Genomic DNA, 26,980 nt, shown 5'->3' on the forward strand with positions numbered 1-26,980 from the left:
ATTTCACTTGAAGAGTTTCATTTGATTTGCTTGGTTTTGGCATCAAAGTTAATATAAAATTTATATCTGTAGAAATTATCTAGGGCATTCCACAAAACAAGTAACAGGGACAAGTTTCCCCATATGGTCATATCCAAAGTGAAGTCTGATGCAATCAAAATAGAAATGGAATTGGAACAAGGAGGTCAAGGTACCATCTGCGTCTTCTAATTAGATGTTCACATTCATAACAGTTTACTAGAGTTTTAAGAGTCTCTCAAGTGTATAATAGAATTTCACTCAGTTGGAACCTCTTAATTGAAATATTTTGGCAAGCTACCAGCCAGAATTTTTCAAGATTATAATAAAACACAGATACACTCTTATACACATGTATTTTGACTCATCTGATTACACTGAAAATAGTGTACAAAGGTTTTGGAATCAGACCTAGACTAGAATCCCACGTTTATCACTTGCTACTTAACTTTAGAAAGCTGCTTAAATCTGTTTGAGACTCAGTTGCCTCAGCTGTAAAATAAGGATAATAATGTTTGTCATGAAAGGTTGCTGTGAGGGTTACTTGGCACACACCTGGCATATAATTGGTATCAATAAATTTTGTTTTCTAATCCCTAACTCAAGCTATGAAAAAATTCATGTATATAGGTGGTATCATTAGATTTTGGAAGCGTGTTAGCTTATTTGCCATGACAGAAAATTACAAGTCTTAAGGAGTACTATGAGTTCCTTTTAAATCACATCGGGGTTTACCTTGGTGGATAAGAAACAACCTAGAATAAACAGTACAAGGAGAAGGCCATGTTTCTATAAAGTGTCAAAGATATCAGTGACTTTGTATACAATTATTTTATTTATTTATTTTTTTTTTTGAGACAGAGTCTCGCTCTGTTGCCCGGGCTAGAGTGAGTGCCATGGCATCAGCCTAGCTCACAGCAACCTCAAACTCCTGGGCTCAAGCGATCCTCCTGCCTCAGCCTCCAGAGTAACTGGGACTACAGGCATGCACCACCATGCCCGGCTAATTTTTTTTTTCTTTTTTTTTCTATATATATTTTTAGTTGGCCAGATAATTTCTTTCTATTTTTTAGTAGAGATGGGGTCTCGCTCTTTCTCAGGCTGGTCTCGAACTCCTGACCTCGAGCGATCCACCGTCTCGTGCTCCCAGAGTGCTAGGATTACAGGCGTGAGCCACCGCGCCCAGCCTGTATACAATTATTTTTAAATGTATATACTCAGCTAGAGCTTTTAGTGTTATTGGTGTTGTCAAAACAATGCCAACTACAATTTCCAGGGCATGCATGACTATAGCTTTCCAAGTGAAGTTAGCATTCACAATAGAAACAAAATGCACTACCTAATATGAGACTGGCAGTAGAAAGCAGTGATCAAAAGCATAAGCTTTGGAGAACTGTATTAAAAAGTTTGAACTTTATCCCTATACTTATGAAAAGCCATTCATGGTATTTAAAAAGAGCTTTTCTAATTGTTTCCCATCTACTCTCAAGGGAACTGATCACTCCCTTTTCTAATCTATCAACTATCTAGTATTATAACCTTATTACAGTAATCTGTGTGTACACACCTGCGGCCAGAATGAAGCTAGAACAATAACAGACATGATAATAGCAGAAAGGAGACTAGGTGTTATATTTTTATACCTGTTTTCTTAGAAAATAATTATTTGTTGTTCAATTATTGTCTTATTCTGGATCCAGCCTAAAACGCTATAAAACATTAGCCCCAACTGAGGCCATAGGAACCATGTGAAGAGCCATTGAAATTGTTGGCTTTCTGCCTTAGGTAATTCTTCCAGGCTACTTACCTGACCATCTCATTTCCTGCTCACTAACTACTCAGTCTACTTAGCTATCTGTGGTTCCTGCTTTTCTGCTTGATTCTGTCGCTGAGTTTTGGCTACTAGGTTAAGCATGTTTATTTAAAGTATAATCATATGAAAACAACACTTGCATATGCACAAGGATTCAGAACTATTAACCAAAAAATAAAAATATTATTTATGTTGGATGATGAGATTATGGGTATTTTACATTGTTTTCTTCAATTGTTCTTCAATGTTACTATTTAACACACTAGAAAAAAAAAGGCCACCGATATTTTTGGCAATATCTAGAAAACTGGGCTAAATAAGTTAGTAAGCAAGTTACAGAATAATTTCCAAAAGTCCTTTCCATGGCACATTGATTTTATGCCTATTTCAATACTAAGTGTAACTGGTACAATTTAAAAGGTTATTAGTCCAGTACACAGTATTCTAAAGCATCCACTCAATTTCTTCTTGATAAGTTTTATATTGTTAAGATAATTTAAGATGACTCTGACTTAGTCTGGCAGTGACAGACTATAGGTATGATCACACTAAACTTAATTAAGGTTGCTCCATGCAAAGTATTTCTAATCATCCTTTTCTTAGGAAAATGAGTTTATGTTTCTGACATTTCCACTTTTGTAACTTTCTATTTCAGAATTGGACTTAGAAAGAGATAATAAAAACCTTTAATAGATCTTATTCCTACTCTGCTTTTTATGTTTTCACCATTTTACTTTATTTTGCTTTTCTTGTTACCAATTACCTACTCATTTAAATAATTGTAAAACTACAAACAGAATGCACAACAGACTTGTACAAATAGATTTTGTTGTTATTGTTTATTTATTTGCAATTCATCTCTCTTCACCATAACAAGCTCTTTGGGGACAAGAACTTTGTCTCTTTTGCTGGTACTCAAAAAAATCTTTGTAAACGAAAGAATAAATGAACACATTTCTATTTTAAAGGACTAAGATAAATAAAAAATTTGTGACTTTAGGAGTAAAGAGAAAAATTTCATGGAAAATGTTTCTTTTGGCTTGATTCTAGCTTACCTAATGCACAATTTTAAGTTATTAGTGTATGGCATGATACAGATTCTGGGTTCAAACCTGGATTCATTTACTAATAGTATGATCTTGGGCAAGTTATTTCTCTTCCACAACACTACTTTTATAAAATGAGATTAAAAAAAGAGTTCCTTATAGGTTCTGGTGAGTTTTAAATGAAATAATTAATATACCTGTCACAGAGCCGGGTGTATAATACATGCTCTATGAATAATTACTATTGTTTCTCCAAATTCCAACAACATTAACAGCAAATTTTGTGGCCTCATGAAAATTAATGACTAATCCAATATCACATGAAGCTTGGAAAATTCTAAGAATCCTAATGTCAAACACTAAATACTAAATGGGCAGGTAGAATTTATCTTCAAATAACTTGTTCTTAGTTTTTAATTTATTCTCTAATTTTATTATGGAACAAGGAGTATTAAACTCATTTGAATTCCCTTTATGAAGAAGAAACAATTTCACTTATTTTAAAAATATTTACTTAAATATTATCATTCCCTTTTCAATTTATTAATAGCAATTTTTACTAAAAGAACTATTAGAAAAATACAGTCAGCCCTCCATATCCACGAGTTTAGTTATCTGCAAATTCAACCACTGATTCAAAATATTTGAAAAAGAAAAAAAAAAAACAATAAAAATAATACAATAAAAAATAATACAAATAAAAATACAGTATACAACTATTTATATAACATGTAATCTAGAGATTTTTTTTTTTAATAAGAGACAAGGTCACACTCTGTAACCCAGGCTGGAGTGCAGTAGCACAATCGTAGCTCATTGTAACCTCAAGTTCCTGGGCTCAAGTGATCTTCCTGCCTCAGGCTTCCTAGTAGCACATGCCACCATGCCTGGCTAATTTTTTTATTAATATTTTTTGTAGACAGTATCTCACAACGTTGCCTAGGCTGGTCTTAAACCTCTGGCTTCAAGCAGTCCTCCCGCCTCAGCCTTCCAAAGTGCTGGGATTACAGGCATGAGCCACTGCACCCGACCTAGAGATGATTTAAAATATAAGGGAGAATGTGCATAGGTTTTATGCAAATACTACACCATTTCTATCAGAGACTTGACCATCCACAGATTTTGGTATGAGTGGGTGGTCATGGAGCCAATCCTCCGCAGATACCCAGGGACGACTATAATCAGAGAAGACAACTTCTGTTGATCTGTTATGAGCATCTCTTCCTTTCATAAAATGTATATATTTGTGATATAATATAATAAAAAAACAAAGAGAAGGAGGAATATATTAGACAAAGGGACTGGTTCCAAATTAGCTGTAACTGGGATGCTGAGTTAAACTGAAGTCAGGCTTACTAGAAGAATTGGAAATTGCCTAGGGACACAGGGTGGAAGAAAATATTATGAAAAATTAATGTTTTTAACTTGTAATTTTCCCAATTCATCCTCATTGCATTTGTGCTTTTTCTTTCTAACACTCATTACAACTGTTAAGTACACATTCATTTATAAAATTATTTGATTAATGTCTGTTTCCCCACTAGACTGTCAGTTCCAATGAACAGTGGTTTAAGAAGTATACCTAGCACATAATAGATACTCAGGAAATATTTGTTGAATAAATTTAAAAATAACTAAATTCTTAGTGGATCTAGGCTTCAAGCCAGAACACAATGACCCTCATAAGTTACTAACAGTCTGTTCCTAAAATACTTCACAAAGCCAAAATTACCAATTCTTTCTGCTAAATCTCCCTAAACTCCAAAAACTAAGTGCATATCAGTTAAGCAGTAAGTATGGGGTTTTTGTCACAAAATTAAAATACTGAAAATCTTGTTATGGTATTTAGTAAACATCCTTGATTTGTAAATCAAATCTGTTTCTAGGTAAAGTTTAGTGTTTCTCTCTCCTCTCCCTCTCCTCTCTCTCGCTCTCTCTCTCTCTCTCTGTGTATACACACACATATATGTGGTTGGGAGACTTAGTGAAAAATTCAAAGAAGAATATAAAAAAGAGACTTTAGTAAAATTTGCCTATTGTTCAGAGGTGTTTAAAATAAAGTATTTATTTATTCACTCATTCATCAAATATTCCCATGTGTCTAGTTTGTACCAGGTATTGCTGAATGCCAGAAATCCAGAAAAATAAAATTCAGCCCTACTTTCAGGAAGCTTGGACTTACAGAACGGACATTTAAACAAATTATGACAGTATCATGTATAATGATAAAAGTCCAATCACAAAAGCAAGAATAAGGTATAGAAGCAGCACGGAGGAAGAAGTCATTTACTACCAGGGGTGGCGGTTAAGAAGAGAAGGATTAGCAAAAACATTCCTCCTGTAATCACTATCCACTTCTGTTCCTATCTTTACTCTAAACCTCATGCTCATTGTTAGATTGCTTGGTATATACCACCATACAGACATTAAGTGTTCCATAAATCTCTTTTAAAAAATTAAGCCTTTTATTTTAAAAATATTTAAGATACTATAGAAGTTACAAGAAATTACAATAAACTCCCATATACCCTTAACTTAGATTTGCTCATTATTAACATTGTGCCATATTTTCTTTCTCTCTCCCTTTATATAAAAAAGCATATAAAATAAAGCACTGAACACATTATTATTTTGCTGAACTATTTGAGAGTAAGTTACAGAGAGCATGGCCCTTTACCCCTGAATACTTTAGCATATATAGCCTAAGCAGGGACATTCTCTTACATGATCACAACGCAATGATCAAATTCAAGAAATTTATCATTAATGTAATATTATTATACAGTTTTTATTCACATTTCACTTACTTGTCCAATATTGTCCTTTAAAACTTCTTCCCCTCAAGCCCCAAACCAGGATCTATCTAGGATCACATATTGCACTTAGCTGTCATGTTTCTTTTAATTTGGAATGGTTGAATTCAGTTTGCTAGAATTTTATTGAGGATTTTTGCATCTATATTTATAAGGGATATTGGTCTATAGTTTTCCTTTTTGTTGTTGTTGTTGTGTCCTTTCCTGGCTTTGGTATCAAGGAGATACTGGCTTCGTAGAATAAGTTGGGGAGGATTCCTTCCTTCTCAATGTTATGAAATTACTTCTGCAGTATGGGTACCAATTCTTCTTTGTAGGTCTGATGTAATTTGGCTGTGAAACTATCTGGTCCGGGACTTTTTTGTTGTTGTTGGAAGATTTTTTATTGCTGCTTCAATTTCATTGTTCATAATTGGTCTGATCAGGAGTTCTATTTCTTCCTGACTGAGCCTTGGAAGGTTGTGTGTTCCAGGAATTTGTCCATTTCCTCAATGCTTTTGAGTTTATGTGCATAGAAATTTTGATAGTATTCACAAATGATATTTTGTATTTCTGTGCTATCAGTTGTACTATCTCCTTTTTCATTTCTGATTGAGGTTACTTGGGACCTTTCTTTGTATTTTTGTTTAATCTAGTAAGAGGTCTATCAATTTTGTTTATATTTTCAAAGAACCAACTCTTTGATTCATTAGTCTTCTGCATTATTTTTTTATTTTCAATTTCATTTAGTGCTACTCTGACCTTAGTTATTTCATCTGCTGGGTTTTGAATTGGTTTGCTCTTCCTTTTCTGGTTCCTGGAGATGATTCATTAGATTGTTGATTTGTGATCTTTCTGTCTTCTTGATGTAGGCCTGCTTTTGTTGAATCCCAAAGAGTTTGATAACTTGTGTCCCCTTTGTCATTTAGTTCAAGGACTCTTTGGATTTCCATCTTAATTTCCTCCTTGACCCAATAATCATTCGGCAATAGGTTGTTTAATTTCCATGACTGTGTGTAGAACTGTTTCTGTTGTAGTTGATTTCTAATTTTATTCCACTATGGTCTGAGAAGATACATGGTATAATTTCTATTTTTTTGAATTTGTTGAGACATATTTTGTGGCCTAAGATGCGATCAGTCTTAGAGAATGTTCCATGTGCTGATCAGAAGAATGTATATTCTGGCCAGGCGTGGTGGCCCATGCCTGTAATCCTAGCACTCTGGGAGGCCAACACTGGTGGATTGTTTGAGCTCAGGAGTTCGAGACCAGCCTGAGCAAGAGCGAGACCCCTGTCTCTACTAAAAATAGAAAGAAATTATATGGACAACTAAAAATATATATAGAAAAAATAATTAGCCAGGCATGGTGGTGCATGCCTGTAGTCCCAGCTACTTGGGAGGCTGAGGCAGGAGGATTGCTTGAGCCCAGGAGTTTGAGGTTGCTGTGAGCGAGGCTGACACCATGGCACTCTACCCTGGGCAAGAGAGTGAGACTCTGTCTCAAAAAAAAAAAAAAAAAAAAAAAAGAATGTACATTCCATAGTTTTGGGGTAGAATGTTCTGTAAACATTTGTTAGGCCCATTTGCTCTAGAGTCCCATTTAAGTCCAGCGTTTATTTATTTTCTGCTTGGAAGATCTGTCCAGTTCTGTCAGTGGAGTGTGAGAGTGCCCAGCAATTATGATATTACTGTTTATCACTTTGTTTACATCTAGTAGGGTTTGCTTTATGAATCTGGGCACACCTGTGTTGGGTGCATAAATATTTAGGATTGTTATCTCTTCTTGATGCATTGCTCTGTTTACCATTATATATTGACCATCTTTGCCTTTCTTAACCATTATTGATTTGAAATATGTTATCTGATGTGAGAATGGGTCACCTGCTTTCTTTTGATTTCCATTTACATGGAATTTTTTTCTACCCCTTCACCTTGAGTCTGAATAAGTCCCTGTGGGTTAGATGTATTTCCTGGAGATAGGAGATACTTGGCCTGTATTTTTTTATCCATTCAGCTAACTTATGTCTCTTTTGTGGGGAATTCAAGCCATTCACATTTATTGAAAGAATTGATAAGTGGGATGCATTTCTGTTCATCCTGTTCAGTAGAAGCTTATTGGTTTGTTTTACCTCTTAAGCCAGTATTTTATATGGGCTCTGAACTTTAGCTTTTGGGTGATTTTACACTGGTGGGTTTCTATTGTGCTGACTGACATAAAATGCTGATCTGAATACTTCCTGCAGGGGAGGTCTGTTCTTGACAAATTCCCTTGGTGTTTGCTTATCTGAAAAAGTCTTTATTTCTCCCTCATATAAGAAACTTAGTTTTGCAGGATACAAAATTCTAGGCTGGCCATTACTCTGTTTAAGAAGACTGAAGATGGGGCCCCAAGCCCTTCTGGCTTCTAAGATCTCAGCTGAGAAGTCTGCAGTTAGTCTGATGGGTTTTCCTTTGTAAGTTACCTGATGTTCTCACCTTACAGCTCGCAGGAATTCCTCCTTCGTGTTAACTTTGGTTAGTCTGATGACTATTTGTCGTGGTGACTACCTCTTTGTGATGATTCTCTCAGGTGTTCTTTGAGTTTCTGGTAGCTAGATATCTAAATTTCTAGCAAAACCAGGGAAGTTCTCCTCAACTATTCCCTCAAATAAGTTTTCCAACCCTTGTGTATTCTTCCTCACCCTCAGGGATGCCTATATTTCTTATGTTTGGCCTCCTTAACATAATCCCATATTTCTTGTAGGCTTTGTTCCTTCCTCTTAATTCTCTGTTCTTTATCTTTCACTGACTTGTTTAATTCAAAGATGTAGTCTTCAAGCTCTGATATTCTTTCTTCTGCCTGGTCTAGTTCTTAAGACTTTTCACTGTGTTTTGTATTTCCTTGAATGAATTTTTCATTTCCAGAAGTTCTATTTGATTTTTTTTAATAATTCAATTTCTTTAGTGAATTTTTCATGCATTTCCTAAATTTTTTTGGTGTAATTTCTTTGTGTTGGTTTTCCATTTTCTATTGTATTTTGTTGAGCTTACTTATAATCTATATTTGGAATTCTTTATCTGTCATTTTAATATTCTGATTTGGTTGGTTTCCCCTTTTGAGACCAGCCTGAGCAAGAGTGAGACCCCACCTCTACAAAAAAATTAAAAAATTTGCTGGGCATGGTGGTGCATGCCTGTAGTCACAGCTACTCGGGAGGCTGAGGCAGGAATACCACTTGAGCCCAGGAGTTTGAGATTTCAGTGAGCTATAATGATGCCACTGTTCTCTAGCCTGGGTAACAGAGTGAGACTCTGTCCTAAAAAAAAAAAAATTGCTAGTCTGATCGTCTCTTGCTTTTGACATAAATAAAAAGGTGATTTTTTTTTTTTATGAAAGTCAAAAAAAAGATTCCTAGCTCAAGACTGCTCCCTTTTGTCAGAATAGGTACATATATATATATGTGTGTGTGTATATATATATATATATATATATACACACACACACACACACATATACATATATATGGGTATGAGTATATTTATGGGGGCTGAAGGTAGGAGGAGTTGATGTGTTTTGTAATTCTTTTGTTTCAATAAATTTTTTTTTTTTTTTTTAAGAGACAGTCTTGCTCTGTCACCCAGGCTGCAGTGCAGTGGTATGATCATAGCTCACTGCAGCCTCAAACTTGCAGGCTCAAGCAATCCTCCTAAGCCTCCCAAGGAGCTAGGACTACAGGCACATGCCATCATGCCTGGCTGATTTTATTTTTAATTTTTCTGTAGAGGCAGGGGGGGGTCTCACTATGTTGTCAAGGCTGGTCTTGAACTCCTGGCCTCAAGAGGTCCTCCTGCCTTGGCCTCCCAAAGTGCTGGGATTACAGGTGTGAACCACCATGCCCAGCCTCAAGTTATTTTAAAATAAGAAATAAACACCAATTTTAGATCTTTTTCTTTTTTAAAGAAATAAACTACTACAGTTAAATTTGATTTTATATCGCTCAACCTACCAACATCTCCCCCCAGCTAACCTCTATTTTGAATTTGATGCTTACCATTTTCTCACATTTTTGTGCTTATACTACCATATGGATGCATCCTAAAAAGTATATGTAGCATGGTTTCACATAGTTTCAAACTTTCTGGAAAGGAGTAATCATGCATATGAGTAACAGATTGTGAAACTAAAATCTCTCATATCTAATGAATAATCTAATTATGGTAGAATCTGAGATGATATCCTACAGCTTACAGTTTTGTGGTCATTAGAAGTCTTTTCTGTCCATGTGGAAATAATATCCACCACGAGCTAAAAAAAAAAATTGTATTTAGAGTTATAAAAAAGAAATATGGCATGTGAATAAAACCTAAAAAAGCAGCAGCAGAAGAAATAAACTAGTAGAAAGAATCCACTTTCTTTGTTATTTTCTTTATGATGACGTAAGAATATTACAGATGTGATTTTCCCACCTTAGGGTCTGGTAAAGTTGATTCATCCATCTATTCATGTTTGAGCTTTGTTTTTGTCAAGATAGGGGCAAAAATCAAATTAAGATCCATTGTTTTTGTGTTTTACTAGAAACAGAAACTAGAAACTAGAAACATTACCAGGAAAATGAAATTTTAAAGAGACATGAAAAATGCAAACACCAATTTGTTGTTTCTTATTCTACACACAAAGTTAACCCAGTTCTGTATTTATCTTGTCAAACTGTGCCCATGGACCATGCTTTCAGCAGCCACTGGTGTAGGCTCACTTCTTTAACTCATTTTTTACTGTATCTCTGAGGTTCTTTCTGAGATACTTTTCCTGCTTGCCTTTGAAATTTAAAATTTCCTTTAGTGGGTGTGCTGGTAGAAAACTTTTAGTTTCATTTGTCTGAAGTACCTATATTTTAGTTGGATTTTTGTAAGAAATTTTTGGTGACTACAGAATGGTTTTTATTTTTTTTATTTCAAAGTATTACGGGGGTATAAATATTTTTGGTTATATGGATCACTTTTATAATGCTTGAGTCATGATTATAAGTGTGCCCATCACCCAGATAGTGTTCATAGTACCTGTTAGATAGGTTTTCTCCCATCCCCTCCTCCCTTAGCTTGATTTCTGTTAAGTTTTACTTCCCTCTATTCACATATGTGCTCAACAATTAGTTCCAATTTAATAGTGACTACATGTGGTGTTTGTTTTTCCATTCTTTAGATAGTTCACTTAGGATAATGGTCTCCAGTTCTGTCCAAAATTGTTGCAAAAGCCATTAAGTATCCTTCTTCATGGCTGAGTAGTATTCCATGGTGTGTGTGTGTGTATATATATATATATATATATTTACTACATGTTATTTATTAATCCACTCATGAATTGATGGGCACTTAGGTTGATTCCACATCTTTGTAAATGTGAATTGTGCTGCAATAAACATTTGCGTGCAGGTGTCTTTTGGATAAAATGCCTTCTTTTCCTTTGGGTAAATATCCAGTAGTGGGACTACTGGATCAAATGGTAGCTCTACTTTTAGCTCTTTGAGGTATCTCCATACCATTTTTCATAGATGTACTTATTTGCAGTCCCACTAAGAGTGTAGAAGTGTTCCTTTCTCTCTGCATCCACACTAGCATCTATCATTTTTGGACTTTTTAATAAAAGCCATTCTAACAGGTGTAAGGTGATATCTCATTGTGGCTTTAATTTGCATTTCCCTGATGATTAGTGATGTTGAACATTATTTTCATATGTTTATTGGCTATTTGTCTATCTTCTTTTGAAAAACTTCTGTTCATGTCTTTTACCCACTTTCTGATGGGGTTGTTTGATTTTTTTCTTACTGATTTGCTTGAGTTCTTTGTAGATTCTGGTTACAGAATTATTTTTCTTCAGCATCTTGAAAATACCTTTCTGCCATGTTTCTAAGAATCAGTCACCTATTATTGTTGTTAAGGGCCAAATGAATGTATCTTTATTTAAAGTATTATTATTGATTAACCTAAATATCTTCTTGTATTTTCTCTTACAGGGAATACAGTGAGTAACCTTACATATTTTATATAAGAATATAAGTAAGTTGCAAAAGGTTAGATGGTATCCTTTCCAAAAAGTTTAAAACTATGCAAAACCATATTAAATATACATTTAAGTATATATACATACGTAGTATAAACACAAAAAAATGTGAGAAAATGATAAACATCAAATTCAGAATAGAGGTTAGCTGGTGGGGGTGATGCTAGGAGGTCAAGGGGGATAAAATCGAATTTATCTATAGTAGTTTATTTTCTTTAAAAAAAAAATCTGAAATAAACATTACAAATTGTTAAGACCTGACAAAGATGGGTAGTAAGAAATGTGGGTGTGTTTGTTATATTATCTCTATTCTGTTCTGTATGCTTGAAATATTTTGTGCCTTCTAAAAAAATTTATTCAAAATGCAGTTCAATTTACTGGCAAGCTTTGTGGAAGTTTTTTTTGTTGGTGGTTTGTTTTGTTTTGTTTTGTTTTGTTTTGTTTTGTTTTGTGAGACAGGGTTTAGTTCTGTTACCAGGTTGGAGTGGAATGTAGCAGCATGATCACAGTTCACTGTACCCTCCAACTCCCAGGCTCAAGTGATCCTCCTGCCTCAGCCTCCCAAGTAGCTAGGACTACAATTGTGCACCACCACACAAGGCTAATTTTTAAAATTTTTTGTACAGACAGGGCCTCGTGTTACCTAAGCTGGTCTCAACCTCCTGGCCTCAAGCAAACTTCCCACCTCAGCCTCCCAAAGTGCTAGGATTATAGATGTGAACTACAGTGCCTGGCCAGTCTGTGGAGTTTTTACTAAGCAGTTTCAGAATATGTTCAAGTTGTGTAATAAAGAAGACAAAATTGAGAACTGCTTAGAAATGAATGAGAAAAAAAGCCCATTTGAATACTGTACATCATTTTTTCAAATGAAATGTTATACATACCTGTGAGTGCTAAATAAGAAGCAATGTACCGTTTTTCCAGACCATCTCTAACACTCTGAATTGCACCAAAAATTGGAGGTATGATCATAATCAGGTTACTCACTGTATTCCCTATAAGAGAAAAATACAAGAAGATATTTAGGTTAATCAATAATAATACTTTAAATAAAGACACATTCATTTGGCCCTTAACAATAATAGGTGACTGATTCTCAGAAACATGGCAGAAAGGTATTTTCAAGATGCTGAAGAATAATTCCATAGTTACCAAAAATTTCTTACAAGAATCCAAGCAAAATAAAGATACTTCAGACAAATGAAACTAAAATTTTCAACCAGCACACCCACTAAAGGAAATTCTAAACTCCAAAGGCAAGCAGGAAAAGGATCTCAGAAATAACCTCAGAAATACAGCAAAAAAATGAGTTAAAGAAGGCAGCCTACCCCAATGCTGCTGAAAGTGTGCTCCAGGGACACAGTATGACAAGATAAATACAGAACTGGGTTAACTTTGTAGAATCAGAAAACAACAAATTGGTTTTTGCATTTTGCATATCTCTTTAAAATTTCACTTTCCTGGTAATGTTTCTAGTTTCTGTTTCTAGTAAACTTGAAAACAATGGATCTTAATTTGATTTTTGCTCCTGTCTTTACAAAAACAAAGCTCAAACATAAATAGCAAAGGAATAGTAAAAACCCCAGTAACAGAAATAATTGGGTAAAATGGAGGGGAAATGTCTAAACAGTATTTTATAAATTTGGTTCTGGATAGGATAAAGTGGCATATATTTTTCAAATTCCAGATGAATAATTTTCAACATAGGTACAAATATCAAGATAAATTATCAATTAACTGAGGGTAGAACAAAACATTTTCAAACAGTCAAGGATTCAAAACATATACCTACAACATCTTTTCTCTGGAGTCAGCTGGAGAATGTAATGAATCAAAACAAGGAAGTTAACCATGAGAAAGGATGACATCGGATCTAAGAAACAGGGTCTGCAACACAGGAGAAAGGTAAAGAAAAGTCCCAAGACTATAGATGCACAAAAGGACCAGAGAGACTACCTAGTCCAAATAGAAGCAGGAGAACCAAGAACTGTAGGAAAGAAATTTCCAAGAAGAAAAAGAAAGGAAGGGACAGGCAATTTGAGAAGTTATAAAATTTGGAAAAAAGGTTGGTAGGCATTTGATAGAAGTATTGGAAAACTTGTGCTGTAGTTTTATTCAACCAGTCCTCTGTTATTAAACATTTAGGTTATTTCCAGTTCTTACTATTACATGCAATACTGCAATGAACAACCATATATATATTTTTTGTTTGTTTGTTTTGTTTTAAAACAAGTGTAGGTACATCTGTAAAACAGATTCCCAAAAGTGAGATTGCTTAGTCAAAGAATAAATTTATTTATTAACCTAAAAAGTATTAAAAGAAAACATGGATGCATTGTCCTTTCTCTTACAATGAGTATGGGCATCATTTTGTATGCTTAAGGACCATTTGTATTTCTTTTCCTATGAAATGCATAGCCATGCCCTTTGCCACTTTGTCTATTAACTTTCCTTCTGTAAGAAGGAGTCCTTCTTGTAATAGGGATATTAGCCCTATGTTATGAGATGTAAACTCTTTTGACTTTGCTTATGATATATTTTGCTGTAGACAAATTTTGGGTGCTTTTTATGTAGCTCAATTTATCAATCTTTTATAGCTTCTAGGTTTTTAGTCATGGTTTTAGAAAGGCCTTCCCCACTCCAAGGTTATAGAGGAATTTACCCATATTTTCTTTTAGTGCTTTTATGTTTCACTTTTTTTTTTTTTTTTTTTTTGATACAGGATCTTGCTCTGTCACCTAGACCAGAGTGCCATGGCACAATCATAGTTCACTGCAACCTTAAACACCTGGGCTCAAGCAACCCTCTTGCCTCAGCCTCCTGAGTAGATAGACTACAGACATACGCCACCATGCCTGGCTAATTTTTTTTTTTTTTTCTTGACGCAACAAAGTCTTGGTATGTTGCCCAGGCTAGTCTTGAACTTCTGGGCTAAAGTAATCCTCCCACCTCAGCCTCCCCAAGTGCTAGGATTATAGGCATTAGCCACCATGCCCAACCCTGGTTTCACTTTTTAAAAAATTTACATTTTAATCTCATTTGGAGCTTTCACTGGTGTGCAGAGTGAATATCTCTTCAACTTTATCTTTTTTCCAATGGCTACCATGATATAATTATTAGCCACAAGGAAAAACAAAAAAGTCTACATAAAAAGAAATGTTACCCCAGAGTACACTATTTGGCCTAGCAGGGAACATTATTTACATAGTCATATTGATATTATTAATGTTACATCCTAACTACTTATTTAATAAAAAAAATTATGCTCCGAATTTATTGAGAAAATGTAGGGAAAAGAGGGAATGGTATAAGAACGCAAATCCCCAACAACCATAACTGGAAGACAACAGACAATATCTTCAATTTACAGATCTAGAAATAACACTGTAAGCAAGTTATTTGGAAATCTGGAGCCAAATTCTAGAAAAAAATAGCTAAGTGGTAAAAAGTTATTGCTGTACTTCTGCTTCCACACAAGATGAAAAAACAGGCACCAGATTTACCCTCCCAGCTCCAATGAGAGGGAGAGAGGGAGAGAGAGAGAGAGGGAGGGAGAGAGAGGGAGAAAGAGAGAGAGAGGGAGACAAAATATATGAAACAATGGTTTTGAAGACAATAGACATCAAGCAATGAAGGCAAGGATCCCTGAGAAAACAAGAAACAAATCATGACCCCTATGATTGCCCCAGCTTACTGCCTGGAGTATTCAGGAAAATCTAAGGCTACAGCATAGGCAGGGAGTATGCAGGGGAAGCCTGGCAGACTCTCTGAGTTGAGGAAACAGAGCTTAGAGTTCAGGAAGACCAAGGTGACTAGATGTCACAGGAGAGAGTATGTGAGAGAGAGCTTTAGAGAGAAAGAACCGTGGAAATCTATAAAGGGACCCTTAACTATTCAGCAAAAGACTGATCAGCATCTGCATATGAGGAAACTACCCAAAGCCAGGAAAGAACCATGTGAAAAGATTAGAGGGAATAGTATCTGGTACTCTCACATGACCAGAAATAGTGCCTATTCCCACAAGCCAGAATAGTAAAATTCATATTTCACTAGGCACTGGATAAAGTAATCAAGACAACCTTACCTCAGTAATAGGGAAAAATTAATCTAGATTGAGCCCTGTTCCAGCCATAGCTAACATCATAAAAGCAAAAAGGATCAAACTATTTCCAAGTAACTTAATTGAATCCCAGAACAAAATTCAAGACTATTTACGGTAATACAAAAAATTATCCAACACTTAACAAGGTAAAAAGGACAATGTATGTTTCCAATCAAAGATTACCAGGCATACAAAGAAACAAGAAACATGACCCATGAGGAAAATAATCAATTGAAACCAACCCAGAACTGCACAGATGTTAGAATTAGCAGTAACGGACTAAAATAGTTCGTATAAAAACCTTGAGAATGCAAACTAATCTACAGTGACAGAAAGCAGATCCGTGGTTGTTAGGGGGAGAGATGGGGAGGCGGTGAGGGAACAGTCTGATGCAGGAGGACTTACAGAGAAGTACAATAAAACTTGGAAGTGATAAATATGTTCACTGTCTTGATTGTGGTAAGGTGTATACCTATGTCAAAACAATTTGTATTTACTTTAAATAGGTGCAGTCTATTGTATGTCAATTATACCTCAGTAAAGCTGATTTTTAAAAAAAGTTTGCTTTTGGGGAGTAGAATTACACAGTAGAGTAGCAAAGAAGGGTTAGGGAAGTGTACTGCTTTTGGGTTTCATTAAACTCTTTTAGCAATATCTAGATTTTTATCTTTTTTAAAATGTATTACTTGCATAAAATAAAAATTAATTAAAAAAACCATTTAGGGAAGGGAGTAGCTTCATAGACAGGATAAGATTTGAAGTATACCCTGAAAAGAGAGAAAGGAACAAAAATCTACTGAGCCTAATAAGTACCAGATACTGGACTTTACATTTTACATGTGCTATCTTATTTACTTCTCACATCAACCTTGTGAAATATTATTGTCCCTACTACATAAACAGTAAAAGAAGGCTAACAGATTATATAATTTGACCAAGTTCTCACAATAAGCAAATGGTGGTGCCAAGACTTTATTCCAGGTTGATCTGTCTTTATAGCCAACATTCTTACCACTAGATTCACCAGCACAGTATTCACACAGGAGGGTGCTTATTAATATTTTAAAAATTATATCAGAGTATTCTATTCAGAATATATTAAGTGAATTCCAAATTGTACAAAAAACAAAGTAATTTGCCTAAGTGGAGTGTGAAAATCTAAGGTGGGGAGCCAGACAGATTGAGAGTTACGTATCTAAAATGCAGTTATCAATAGCTTTAAATAAACCTGTAAGAGATGTTAAGTATTTTACCATGCAGGAATGGTAGGATTCAAACTAATGAAAATCTTTACTGATGTCTGAGATAAAGGAATTAAAACATGCCCAAATGTACAGATAATGTTAAATTTGGCTGTGATGCCAATAGTATGAAAATCAGGAGTACATTTCAAATGACCTGGAGGCAGAGGGCATGGAGGAGGGTTCTACAAACTACATGAAACTCAATTAAGGACAATGCAAAGGTTTCTAAATTAGAATGAGGAATAGCAAAACACAAATATAGGCTGTGTGAGAGAGAATAAGACCAACCCTGAGAGAAAGTTCCAAAAACAGAAAGATGACAAAACTACTTCTATAGGTAGGGGGAAAATCTCTGTATAGTACCTCAAATGTATTCTGTGAGGAAGATCTCAAAATACTACCTCAAAACAAGGAAAAGAAGTAAAAATGGGAAGAGGAAAAAATGGAAAGAGCTGGATGGTAGTTATTCTATTTCTCTCTGCTTTAATTCAGCTTCTCTTTGCATTGCTTGTCTTATTTGTGGCACCCTACTTTAAACAAAATAGATATTAAAGCATTAGGAGAAGAGACTAAAATAAAGGAATAATTTACTTAACAAATACAACACATCATATGATATCTGAAAGATTGTAAAGTTAAAGGTGAATGGGGTTGGTTATGACTATAAAATATCAGAATTAAAATCAGTGATTTGCAGAGAAGCAAATCACTCAACATAAAGAAAAACATTCTAAAATTAAAGCTGTCCAAAAATGTAACAAGATACCTTATTAGACTACAAGCTTTTGAGGATCAGGGACAGTTTCTTATTGATATTTTTATCCCTATCACTTGGCACATTACCAAGGACAGAGCAGGTACTAAGGAAAGTCTGGTAAAATAAACAAATGCATGCATGCATGCATGCTGGCTTAAACCTGAGTGTAGCGGTTTCTCCTTTGTTATTATTAATAAAACGAATGTGTCTCTTATTTTTTTGATTTAACAATGGTTACAGTAGATGGCAGATTATTTATTTTAGAATGACTTCACTCTTTTCAAAGAATGACACATTTATTATAAAAAATTTAAGCAATTTATAAAAGTGTAAGAAAAATTAAATATTCTAAGACCCAGAAATTATCATCATTAATATTTAATGAGGATAATTAAGCTTAACATATACAGAGAGAGATGAATAGATGAATTAAGAAAGAAAAGACAAAGTTTTATAGGGTATTAGACATGTTCTTTTAAAAAAAGTATTAAAAATACTTTAACAAAAGTAAGCCAAACTGCATACAAAAACCACTAAAAGTTAGAGACCTGATTTTTATTACACATGTTTAATTGTTATAGCAAATGCATCCTTGCTGTGAAAGTTGAAGAAATTCACACTCTTAAATTTTCTTCCCTGCCCTTACCGATTTTTATTAGTCATCTCCACATTGTCAAGGATTTTATATTTTACATTATCAAAGGCTTATATTTTATTCGGCAAACCACATTTTCTATCCTGTTTTTTCTTTTATTAAAAAATAACTTTATTGAGATACAACTCACATATAAGATTCACTCTTTTAATGTGTACAATTCTGTGGTTTTTGACATATTTACAGACTTGTACAACCATCACCACTAGTTTTAGAACTTTTTCATCAGCCACAAAAGAAACCCAAGATTCATCAGCAGTCACCCCCATTACCTCCTTCCCATACCCCCTTGGCAACTACTAATCTACTTTCTGTCTCTATGGATTTGGCTATTCCAGACATTTCACACAAATGAAAGGATACAATCTGTAGTCTCGTGTCTGGCTTCTTTCACTTAGCATAATGTTTTCAGGGTTCATGTATGTTGTGCATGTACCCAGAACTTCATTCTTTTTCATTGCCAAGAATAGTCCATTGTATGGATATACCATACTTTGTTTATATATTCATCAGCTGGATATTTGGGTTGTTTCTACTTTTTGGCTATTATGAATATGAATAACGTTGCTATCAGCATTCATGCACAAGTTTTTCTGTGGACAGATACAAAAATTCTCTTGGGTATATAAGTAGGGGTAGAATTCCTAGATCATATAGTCATTTCAACTTTGTTTTAGTCTCAGTTTTGTATTTAAATGGATACAGTGCCTACCACCAGTCTTTTTCCTCATGGCTTTTCCTTCCATGCTTTTTCTTTTTCTTTTAAATCAAGTTTTAGTTGTTTACATTTCACCATCCATCTTCATAGTTTTTCAAGGACTTATAGATGCCATATTCCGACTTCTCAAGTTTTTAAGAATATTGTCTTTTGCATTTATATTCAAAAAAAGACTTGAATAAATGCTATAAAATGTCACAGATTTTCTTTCCTTCAAAATTTTGTAAGTATTGTGCTGTTATCATCCAGACTGAATGTTACTATAAAGAAGTCTGAAGCAGCCTAAATTTTCCCCTTTTTAGATTACTTGCTTTTTTCCCCTAGATCCCTAAAGAAGTCTTTCTTTATCCTTTTTTTTTTTTTTAAAGAGACAAGGTCTCACTCTGTCACCCCAGCTGGAGGGCAGTGGTATGACCATAGCTCATTATAATCTCAAACTCCTGGGCTCAAGGGATCCTCCTGCCTCAGCCTCCTGAGTAGCTAGGACTACACGTGTGGGCCACCACATCTGGCTAATTTTTTAAAAAATGCTTTGTAGAGATGAAATCTTACTATTGCCCAGGCTGGTTTTGAACTCCTGGCCTCAAGCAATCCTCCCATGTTGGCCTCCCAAAGTGCTGAGATTACAGGTGTGAGCCACTGCATCTTTCTTTATATTTGATGCTGTGTATTTGGGTAGTGATTGGGTTTCCAGATCAGATGAAGATGCTATATCCCTGTATCTCTTTATAAAGCTAAGTAAACATATTATTACATTAAAGACGTTTTTGACTCCTGAGTCAGACTGACAACCAGAACCTGTAACTGCAGCTTTGGTGCTGTAGATGTAATTTATAATAATACCAAAACACATTGCATGCCTAGGAATAAATCTGACAAAGATGTGAAAGACATAATACTAACAAAACTCCCAGCAGGTTTTGGGTACAAATTGATAAGCTAATTCTAAACTTTATATGAAAATACAAGTGTCCAAGAAAAGCCAAGACAACCCTGAATAAGAACAACACTGGAATTTTTATAGTACTAGATATCAAGGCCAGCTACTACCAAGGTTAGATAAAAAGAATAGAACACATAAAAAAGTCAGGAAGAGAGAATAAAATGTTACTTTTAAAAGCTGATTTTTTGAATCATGACTAGTCTTAAGAAAAAAAAAAAGAAAAGCTGATTTAAATAATAGATATAAAATTGCTTTGTAAATAAGGGGCCATATAAATGTTGAATAATTTAATTTTATTAAGGAAAAATAATGTACATAAAATGATTATGGATTTAAAACCTTTGGTTAAAAAATGGTCTCAGTCAGGGTCCAATCAGAAAAGGTAAACCACAGAGTAACTTAAATAGGAAAAGCTTACCAAAAGAATTATTAACTATAACAGAGAATTGTAGTACTAAGAGAATGGCTAATAAGAAACAAAAAAAAAAACTCTACAGAATAAAGGATCAGCAGATATAAGGAGCAGCTACTACCCCTAAGGCTGAGATATTACAGAACACTAAAGAAAAGGCTTTCCTAGGGCTGAGGTGTAGACCTTATTGGAGAAGGCATGACATGGTTCACTGAATAGCAGAGAAGTTGCTGTGGTGCCACACCCGGAGCTTGCTGAAAATCTACCCTTCAGAACTTGTTGGAAATCTGCCCTCTAGGGTGTCAGAAAAGCTGATCACATAGAGGTATGGGGGAAGGAGTTAGGTGAGGGAAGGTACTGACCACTAGGTGCCGCTGACTGCTGTGTTCTGCAGTAGCCTGGCACTGGAGAAGCTGAACAAACTTCAGGAGCTGGACACTGGGAAAGCCTCATATACACTGTAGGAGCCAGAGACTGTTTAAGCCACTTGGACTTCAAGAGTTGGCATCAAAGCCGCCGCCAAACCAACACACCAGAACCAGGAAGGAAAATCTCTTCCTCTTGCAATGTCTCTCTAGTGCCCTCTACTGACAAAGTTTAACATCCTCCTGGCCATCAAAGGAAAACATTTAAGGACTCAGGTCCATTTTTACAAAGCATGTAATGAATGAATGGTGAATTTGGAGCTGAGAGGTAATAAATTGATAACCAGCACAATTATAAAACTATACTTGATCAATCATGGCTGGGTGAAACTACAGTTGGTAAGGGTTTTCTAACCACAAAAATAAGAATGGGTGTTTAAGATTGTTAAATAATGGAATTTTTTTTCTTCTTTTTTCTATACTTTCTACAATGTGATTATATTGAGTTTAATTTAAAAGTAAAGTATTAAAAAGATGAATGATAGAAAATAAAGGCTACTGTCCTTCTCTGAGAAAACACTGAATGGCAGATGATGCAGGTGCAGCAGCAGGGCCCAGGGGCTCCAGCCAAGGCCTTGGAGCTCACAGAGGCAAGGCCAAGGACAAGGAGCGGATGCTGGTTACTAAGCTGGAATGCATAGACAAGGACCTGAAGCTCAAATCCCTGGAGGAGATCTATCTCTTCTCCCTGTCTGTCACGGAGTCTGAGATCCATGGCTTTTTCTAGGGGGCACCTCTCAAGGATGAGGCTTTGAAGATTATGCTGGTGCAAACAGACCCACATTGGACTGTGGAGCAGATTCAAGATGTTTATTGCCATCAGAGACTATAATGGCCACGTCGTTCTGGATGTTAAGTGCCCCAAAGAGGTAGCTACTGCCATCTCAAGGGCCATCATCCTGGTCAAGCTCTCCATTGTCTCTGTGTGGACAGGTTACTAGGGAAACAAGATTGGCAAGCCCCACACTGTCCCTTGCAAGGGAACAGGCTGCTGTGGCTCTGTGCTGGTGTACCTTATTCCTGCCCCCAGAGGCGCTGGCAACATCTTGGCCCCTGTGCCCAAGAAACTGCTGCTGCTGGCTGGCACTGACAATTCCTACACTTCAGTCAGGGGCTGCACTGCCACCCTGGGCAACTTTGCCAAGGCCACCTCTGATGCCATCTCTAAGACCTATAGCTATCTGACCGCTGACTTCTGGAAAGAGACCATATTCATCAAGTCTCCTTGCCAGGAATTCACTGATCATCCCCTCAAGACCCACACCAGAGTCTCCATGCCCAAGACCCGGGCTCCAGCTGTGGCTACAACATAGGGTTTTAATACAAGAAAAATAAAGTGAATTAAGCCTATTTTAAAAGAAAATAAAAGCTAAATTGCTTCTACTAAGAGTTTAATTTGCCTTGAGGTTAATTGTTCCCAGAAAATTCAATTAAAACAGTTTCTTTTCTGAAAATAGAAACTAGAGATTCATTCATACCCCATACAATAGTGTACTAAAATATTAAAGAAATTTTTTTTCTAGAGGGGAGTCCTATTTGAATATAGATTGAAGGGATTTAAAAAATCTGAAAACTATGGTATTTTTATACCCCAAACACACTGTCCTTATATAATACAAATTATAGGTAAGATTGATAATATTCCAGTAATTTCAAGATTTCTTAATAGGTAAAGTTATCTTTTGTCAAGGGAAAAGACAAAATCAAATATCAAAAGTATGGGAAAGAAAGTCAGGGGAAACGTACAATTTGCAAAGCATAAATTTAAGAGAACTCTGAATGAAGATACAGTAGAAAACAGTAGATGGAGCCAGTGGGCTCAGCAGTCTAAACGTTCTACATTTGGCAGAATACACAGATCCCTGAGGTCACTGGATAAACAATTTAGAGCTCAGCTGTATTTATAATTGTATACCCATCACTCAGCAAGAAGGATCTAAAAAAGAAGTGTTAAAATCTAGTGGAGCTGAAAAAGTGATCTACACTGCTTCATTGCCACTGTGGAGAGCCCTCCAGCACAGTCAGCAAATAAGCTAGAGGAAAACTGTATGTAACTGGTTTGACCCTGAAACCAACCCAGCCAGCATTTTCCCCAAAGCAAGTGCATCTTCCCAAATATTTTACTGATTATGTTCAAATATGCTAAATGTTCAAATAATGTTAAACATTCCCAGAACTTCAGATACTTCAGAGCTGAAAAAGATAGAGATCATCTAAATTAATCTCCTCAACTAACAGCAGGCAACATTTTGTTCATAACTTCTACCACCTTCTAGTTGTATGAACTTAGGCAACTTTTTTATGCTTAAGCCTTAATTTCCTGACCAGTGAAATGAGAAAAAAACCAATAACATTTAAATTATATAAAGTATTAAATATGATAAAAATAGTAAGTATGACTAAACAATACATGTAAAGATTATTTCTGACATGAGAAAAGTTCTACAGGATATTATACAATAATTTCCACAATGTTGCCATGTTAAGAATTAGATGCCACCTGGGAATTGTCTTGGTACTTGGACCAGCTCAAGAACAATCTTCACAAGGGAGAAGATTTGCCTTCCAATCCAAACCAGTAACAAAGAAAGTTACAGGATACCAGAGTAAATTCACCCGAAGTTTAAAAAAACCAAACCATCATATAAATGCATACATAGTACAGTATTAGGTACCTCTTACAGTAGCTTTAAATTAAGACAGATATCACAATAAAAACAGGAAACCAATACAAGTGTGCCTTACTTTAAAAAGTGATAAGCACAAATTCAGTTCAATTTGACAACCATTTAGTAAGTATTTTCTATGGGCAAGGCACTGAATTAATCCTGGTTCCTATCCTGGAAAAGTACATATATAATTTAGTAGGAAAGATAGGTAAACAACTAGCAAGAGAGGACAACAGGACCAAAGAACACACACATAACAAAAAAAACAACAGAGGAGAGAGGGAACCCAAGATGGACATCAGTAAGAAGGTAATACTTACTTTGCCTTGAAAGACAGAAAGATATGCAGGCTTTTTATCACTACTAATATAAGAGTCTTTCTATTCTCTTCAGGGTGCATATAGTAGCTTCAAAAAGTACTTACTTTATAAAAATTAGTTTTCCACATTATTTTTAAAAATAGATACCGCAAAAATGAAAATGTTCATATTAAATTCAAGATGAAGTACATCTAAGGTTTGGGAAGAAAGGCTAAATACATAGTGGTAAAGATTTAAGAGAAGAACTTGGGAGCTCCATTATCAGTTACAGCTCAGGTAAACTTTAGCCTAAGAAAATACAAGTTAGATGGGAGGGGAACGACTCAACAAAAAGAGCATTATCAATATATAATTGAAGAAGTTTCAGTGATGAGCACTGAACAGTGACAAGGATTTTAAACAGATAAGCCTGATGAAGACCACATGAACCAGAGAAGAACAAGGGAAGTAAAATGGTCTTGAACTCCCTGGAGAAATATTTGGTGAAATGAAGATTTTTTATTTATTCCAAAGGTCAAAAGAGGTTTCCAAACCATGTTCAGAAATAATAAAGAGGCATTATTGAAATTAAAAAATCTGAAAATGATTATTTTGGTAATCCCTACTTCCTCTCCATTTTTATTGAAACTTTCCTTTCAGGGCCCAACTCAAATCCTACCTACATTAGATGAAGTTTTTCTTAATCATTTTACTGAAAATGACCATTTCTCTTACAGCACTTACTGTTCTAACCTCTCACCTGGCACTTAGCACAGATTGCTTTATGTAGACAGATCTTTTTTTACTATATTAAATCAATGGATATTTATGTCTTATCTCCTCAGTTAGATTTCTTATGGACAGTGGTCTTACATTCATACGTGCATTCAATAGCAAATACTCACTGAGCACGTACTACAAAAGGCACTATAATAATAAAAAAAACCAGACTTCCCTCACGCAAAGTAAACGAGTACCAAATTTACAAAACAGTAAAGATATTTAAAACCTAACAGACATTATTTTAGATGTGGTTCAATTACAATGTAATGGAGTCATTCTTTTCCCCAAAATTAATTTGATGTAACAGATTCATCCCTCACTCCAAACGAATTTCAATATATCTTTTTCATTTTCTCTTCACTTACTTAAAATTGAAATGTATCAGTTAAAAATCATGAATGTACACATCCTTCAAGATGCATTTAAAATTCAGACTAAACTACTTTTAGTTAATAAAAATACAGACTATTTATTACTATTAAAATCTCACCAAGGATACCTTCCATATTTTTGTGACTTATTTTCATTAAATTTTTTACACTGGCATAAAAATTTCCTAAATTGCCTTAAACATGCAAAAAAAAGTTTTTTAAACAGTTCTTTCTCATATAAAGTGGACACCAGAGGAAAAAAACATTTTTTTTCTGACCACTGCACTGTTTCCAAGTTACTCTGATCAAGACTCTCAGGGACCCCCAACGATCAGTGATCTGGGTTCTAGAACTTTTTAAAAAATAATGTATCATTGTTATCTTTAATCTATAAATAGAGATCTATCATTTTAAAAAATGATCACATAGTATTATTTAGATATATTATAGTTTGTGTAATCGATCCTTTATTGGTAGATACTTATGTTATTTCTAGGTTTTTATGCTGGAATAAATAATATTATAAGCATCTATAATAATCTCCTAGGGCTGCCATAAGAAATTACCACTGACTGGAGTTCAGGAGGCCAGAAGTCCAAAATCAAGGTGTAAGCAGGGTTCATTCCTTCTAGAGGCTCTAAAGGAAAAATTGTCCCATGCTTATCTCTTAGCTTCAGATGGTTTCCAGCAATCCTTGGCATTCCTTGGTTTCTAAATGCATCACTTTCTGCCTCCATCTTCGCATTGCTTTCTTCTCTCTATACCACTGTTTTCCTCTTCTTATAAGGATACCAGTCATTGTACTTAGGGACCACTCTAATTCCAGTATGATTTAATCTCAAGATATTTAATTGTATCTGCAAAAACCTTACTTAATAAAGTCACATTCTGAGGTTTCAAGTGGACATAAACTTTGGGGAGACACTATTCAACCACCACAACATCCCTGAACATATTTCTTTCTTCAAATATTTTATTAAGTTCACAGGATGAATTCCTAGGAGTAGAATCTCCCCTTAGAGAAACTGCCCAGTTTTTTTTTTTTTAAGAGTTTGTTTCTTATCCCCTACTGGGGTGGGCAGCAAGTTACAAACTCTTCTATATTCCCTAACTTCCCTCGTCAAATCTCCCACTAATCACAGAGTCTTAGTCTGGAAAATTAGAATTAGGAGTCAAACAAAAACAACACTCTTTTGGATACTTGTACTGGAAGGCAGTGTAAAGCTAAAGCTGAGGCATCCAGATTTAGGCCAAGAATATGGTGAGTCAGAGAAAGCTGTTCTATAGAAAAAGAAGAAAAAGATAGATGGGGCAGATAGTAGCAGACATGAAATATCATATGGTAGCAGAGATAGTAGAGAGTAATCTTAATAACTTTAAATGATTTTCAAGCTCTAAAAATGGTCATTGTTTCTATGAATATAAAAGTACTATATGCCCATTTAAAAATTTGGAAAACAGAAATATAAAATCAAAATAATCTATAAGCTCTCCATAATATCACTAATACTCTCATATATTTCCATCTAATATTTAAAATAAATTTAGAATCATACTATAATTTCAACATCTATAGCAATGAATGCTTGCCTACTTAAAATAAGTAAAATAATCTCTGAAAATACCATTTTGACGGCAACATAATGTTCTACTATATGATAATCACTTACTCATTTTATTTGTGGGTACATTACATAGGATAACCAATCAGCCTTCCAGAATTGTTGGACCAATTATACTCTTATCAGCAGTGTGTTCAGGGTGACTGGTTCACAATTTAACCTTAGTAACATTGAACAATATAATGTTTTATTTAAGAGATAGAAAATTATATATCATTATTATTTTAATTTATATTTTTCTGGATTACTGGACTTTTTTGTTTATTAATTTT

General features: G+C 34.9%; 1 protein-coding gene and 1 pseudogene across 2 annotated transcripts in view; one reads left to right on the plus strand and one right to left on the minus strand.

Annotated features, from left to right (window-relative positions):
- Positions 1 to 26,980, minus strand: part of ACER3 (alkaline ceramidase 3) — a 127,177-nt gene that overhangs the window by 71,110 nt on the left and 29,087 nt on the right. The window contains exon 2 of one of the 2 annotated variants that reach the window (XM_045557301.1): positions 12,593 to 12,703. In XM_045557301.1, coding sequence (XP_045413257.1) covers positions 12,593 to 12,703 — 111 coding nt within the window. The remainder of the gene's footprint in view (positions 1 to 12,592; positions 12,704 to 26,980) is intronic. The other variant, XM_045557302.1, reaches the window with a different exon arrangement.
- Positions 21,488 to 22,277, plus strand: LOC123642311 (annotated as a pseudogene).

This window comes from Lemur catta, chromosome 7 (assembly GCF_020740605.2).
Source record: "Lemur catta isolate mLemCat1 chromosome 7, mLemCat1.pri, whole genome shotgun sequence".
Lineage (NCBI taxonomy): Eukaryota > Metazoa > Chordata > Mammalia > Primates > Lemuridae > Lemur > Lemur catta.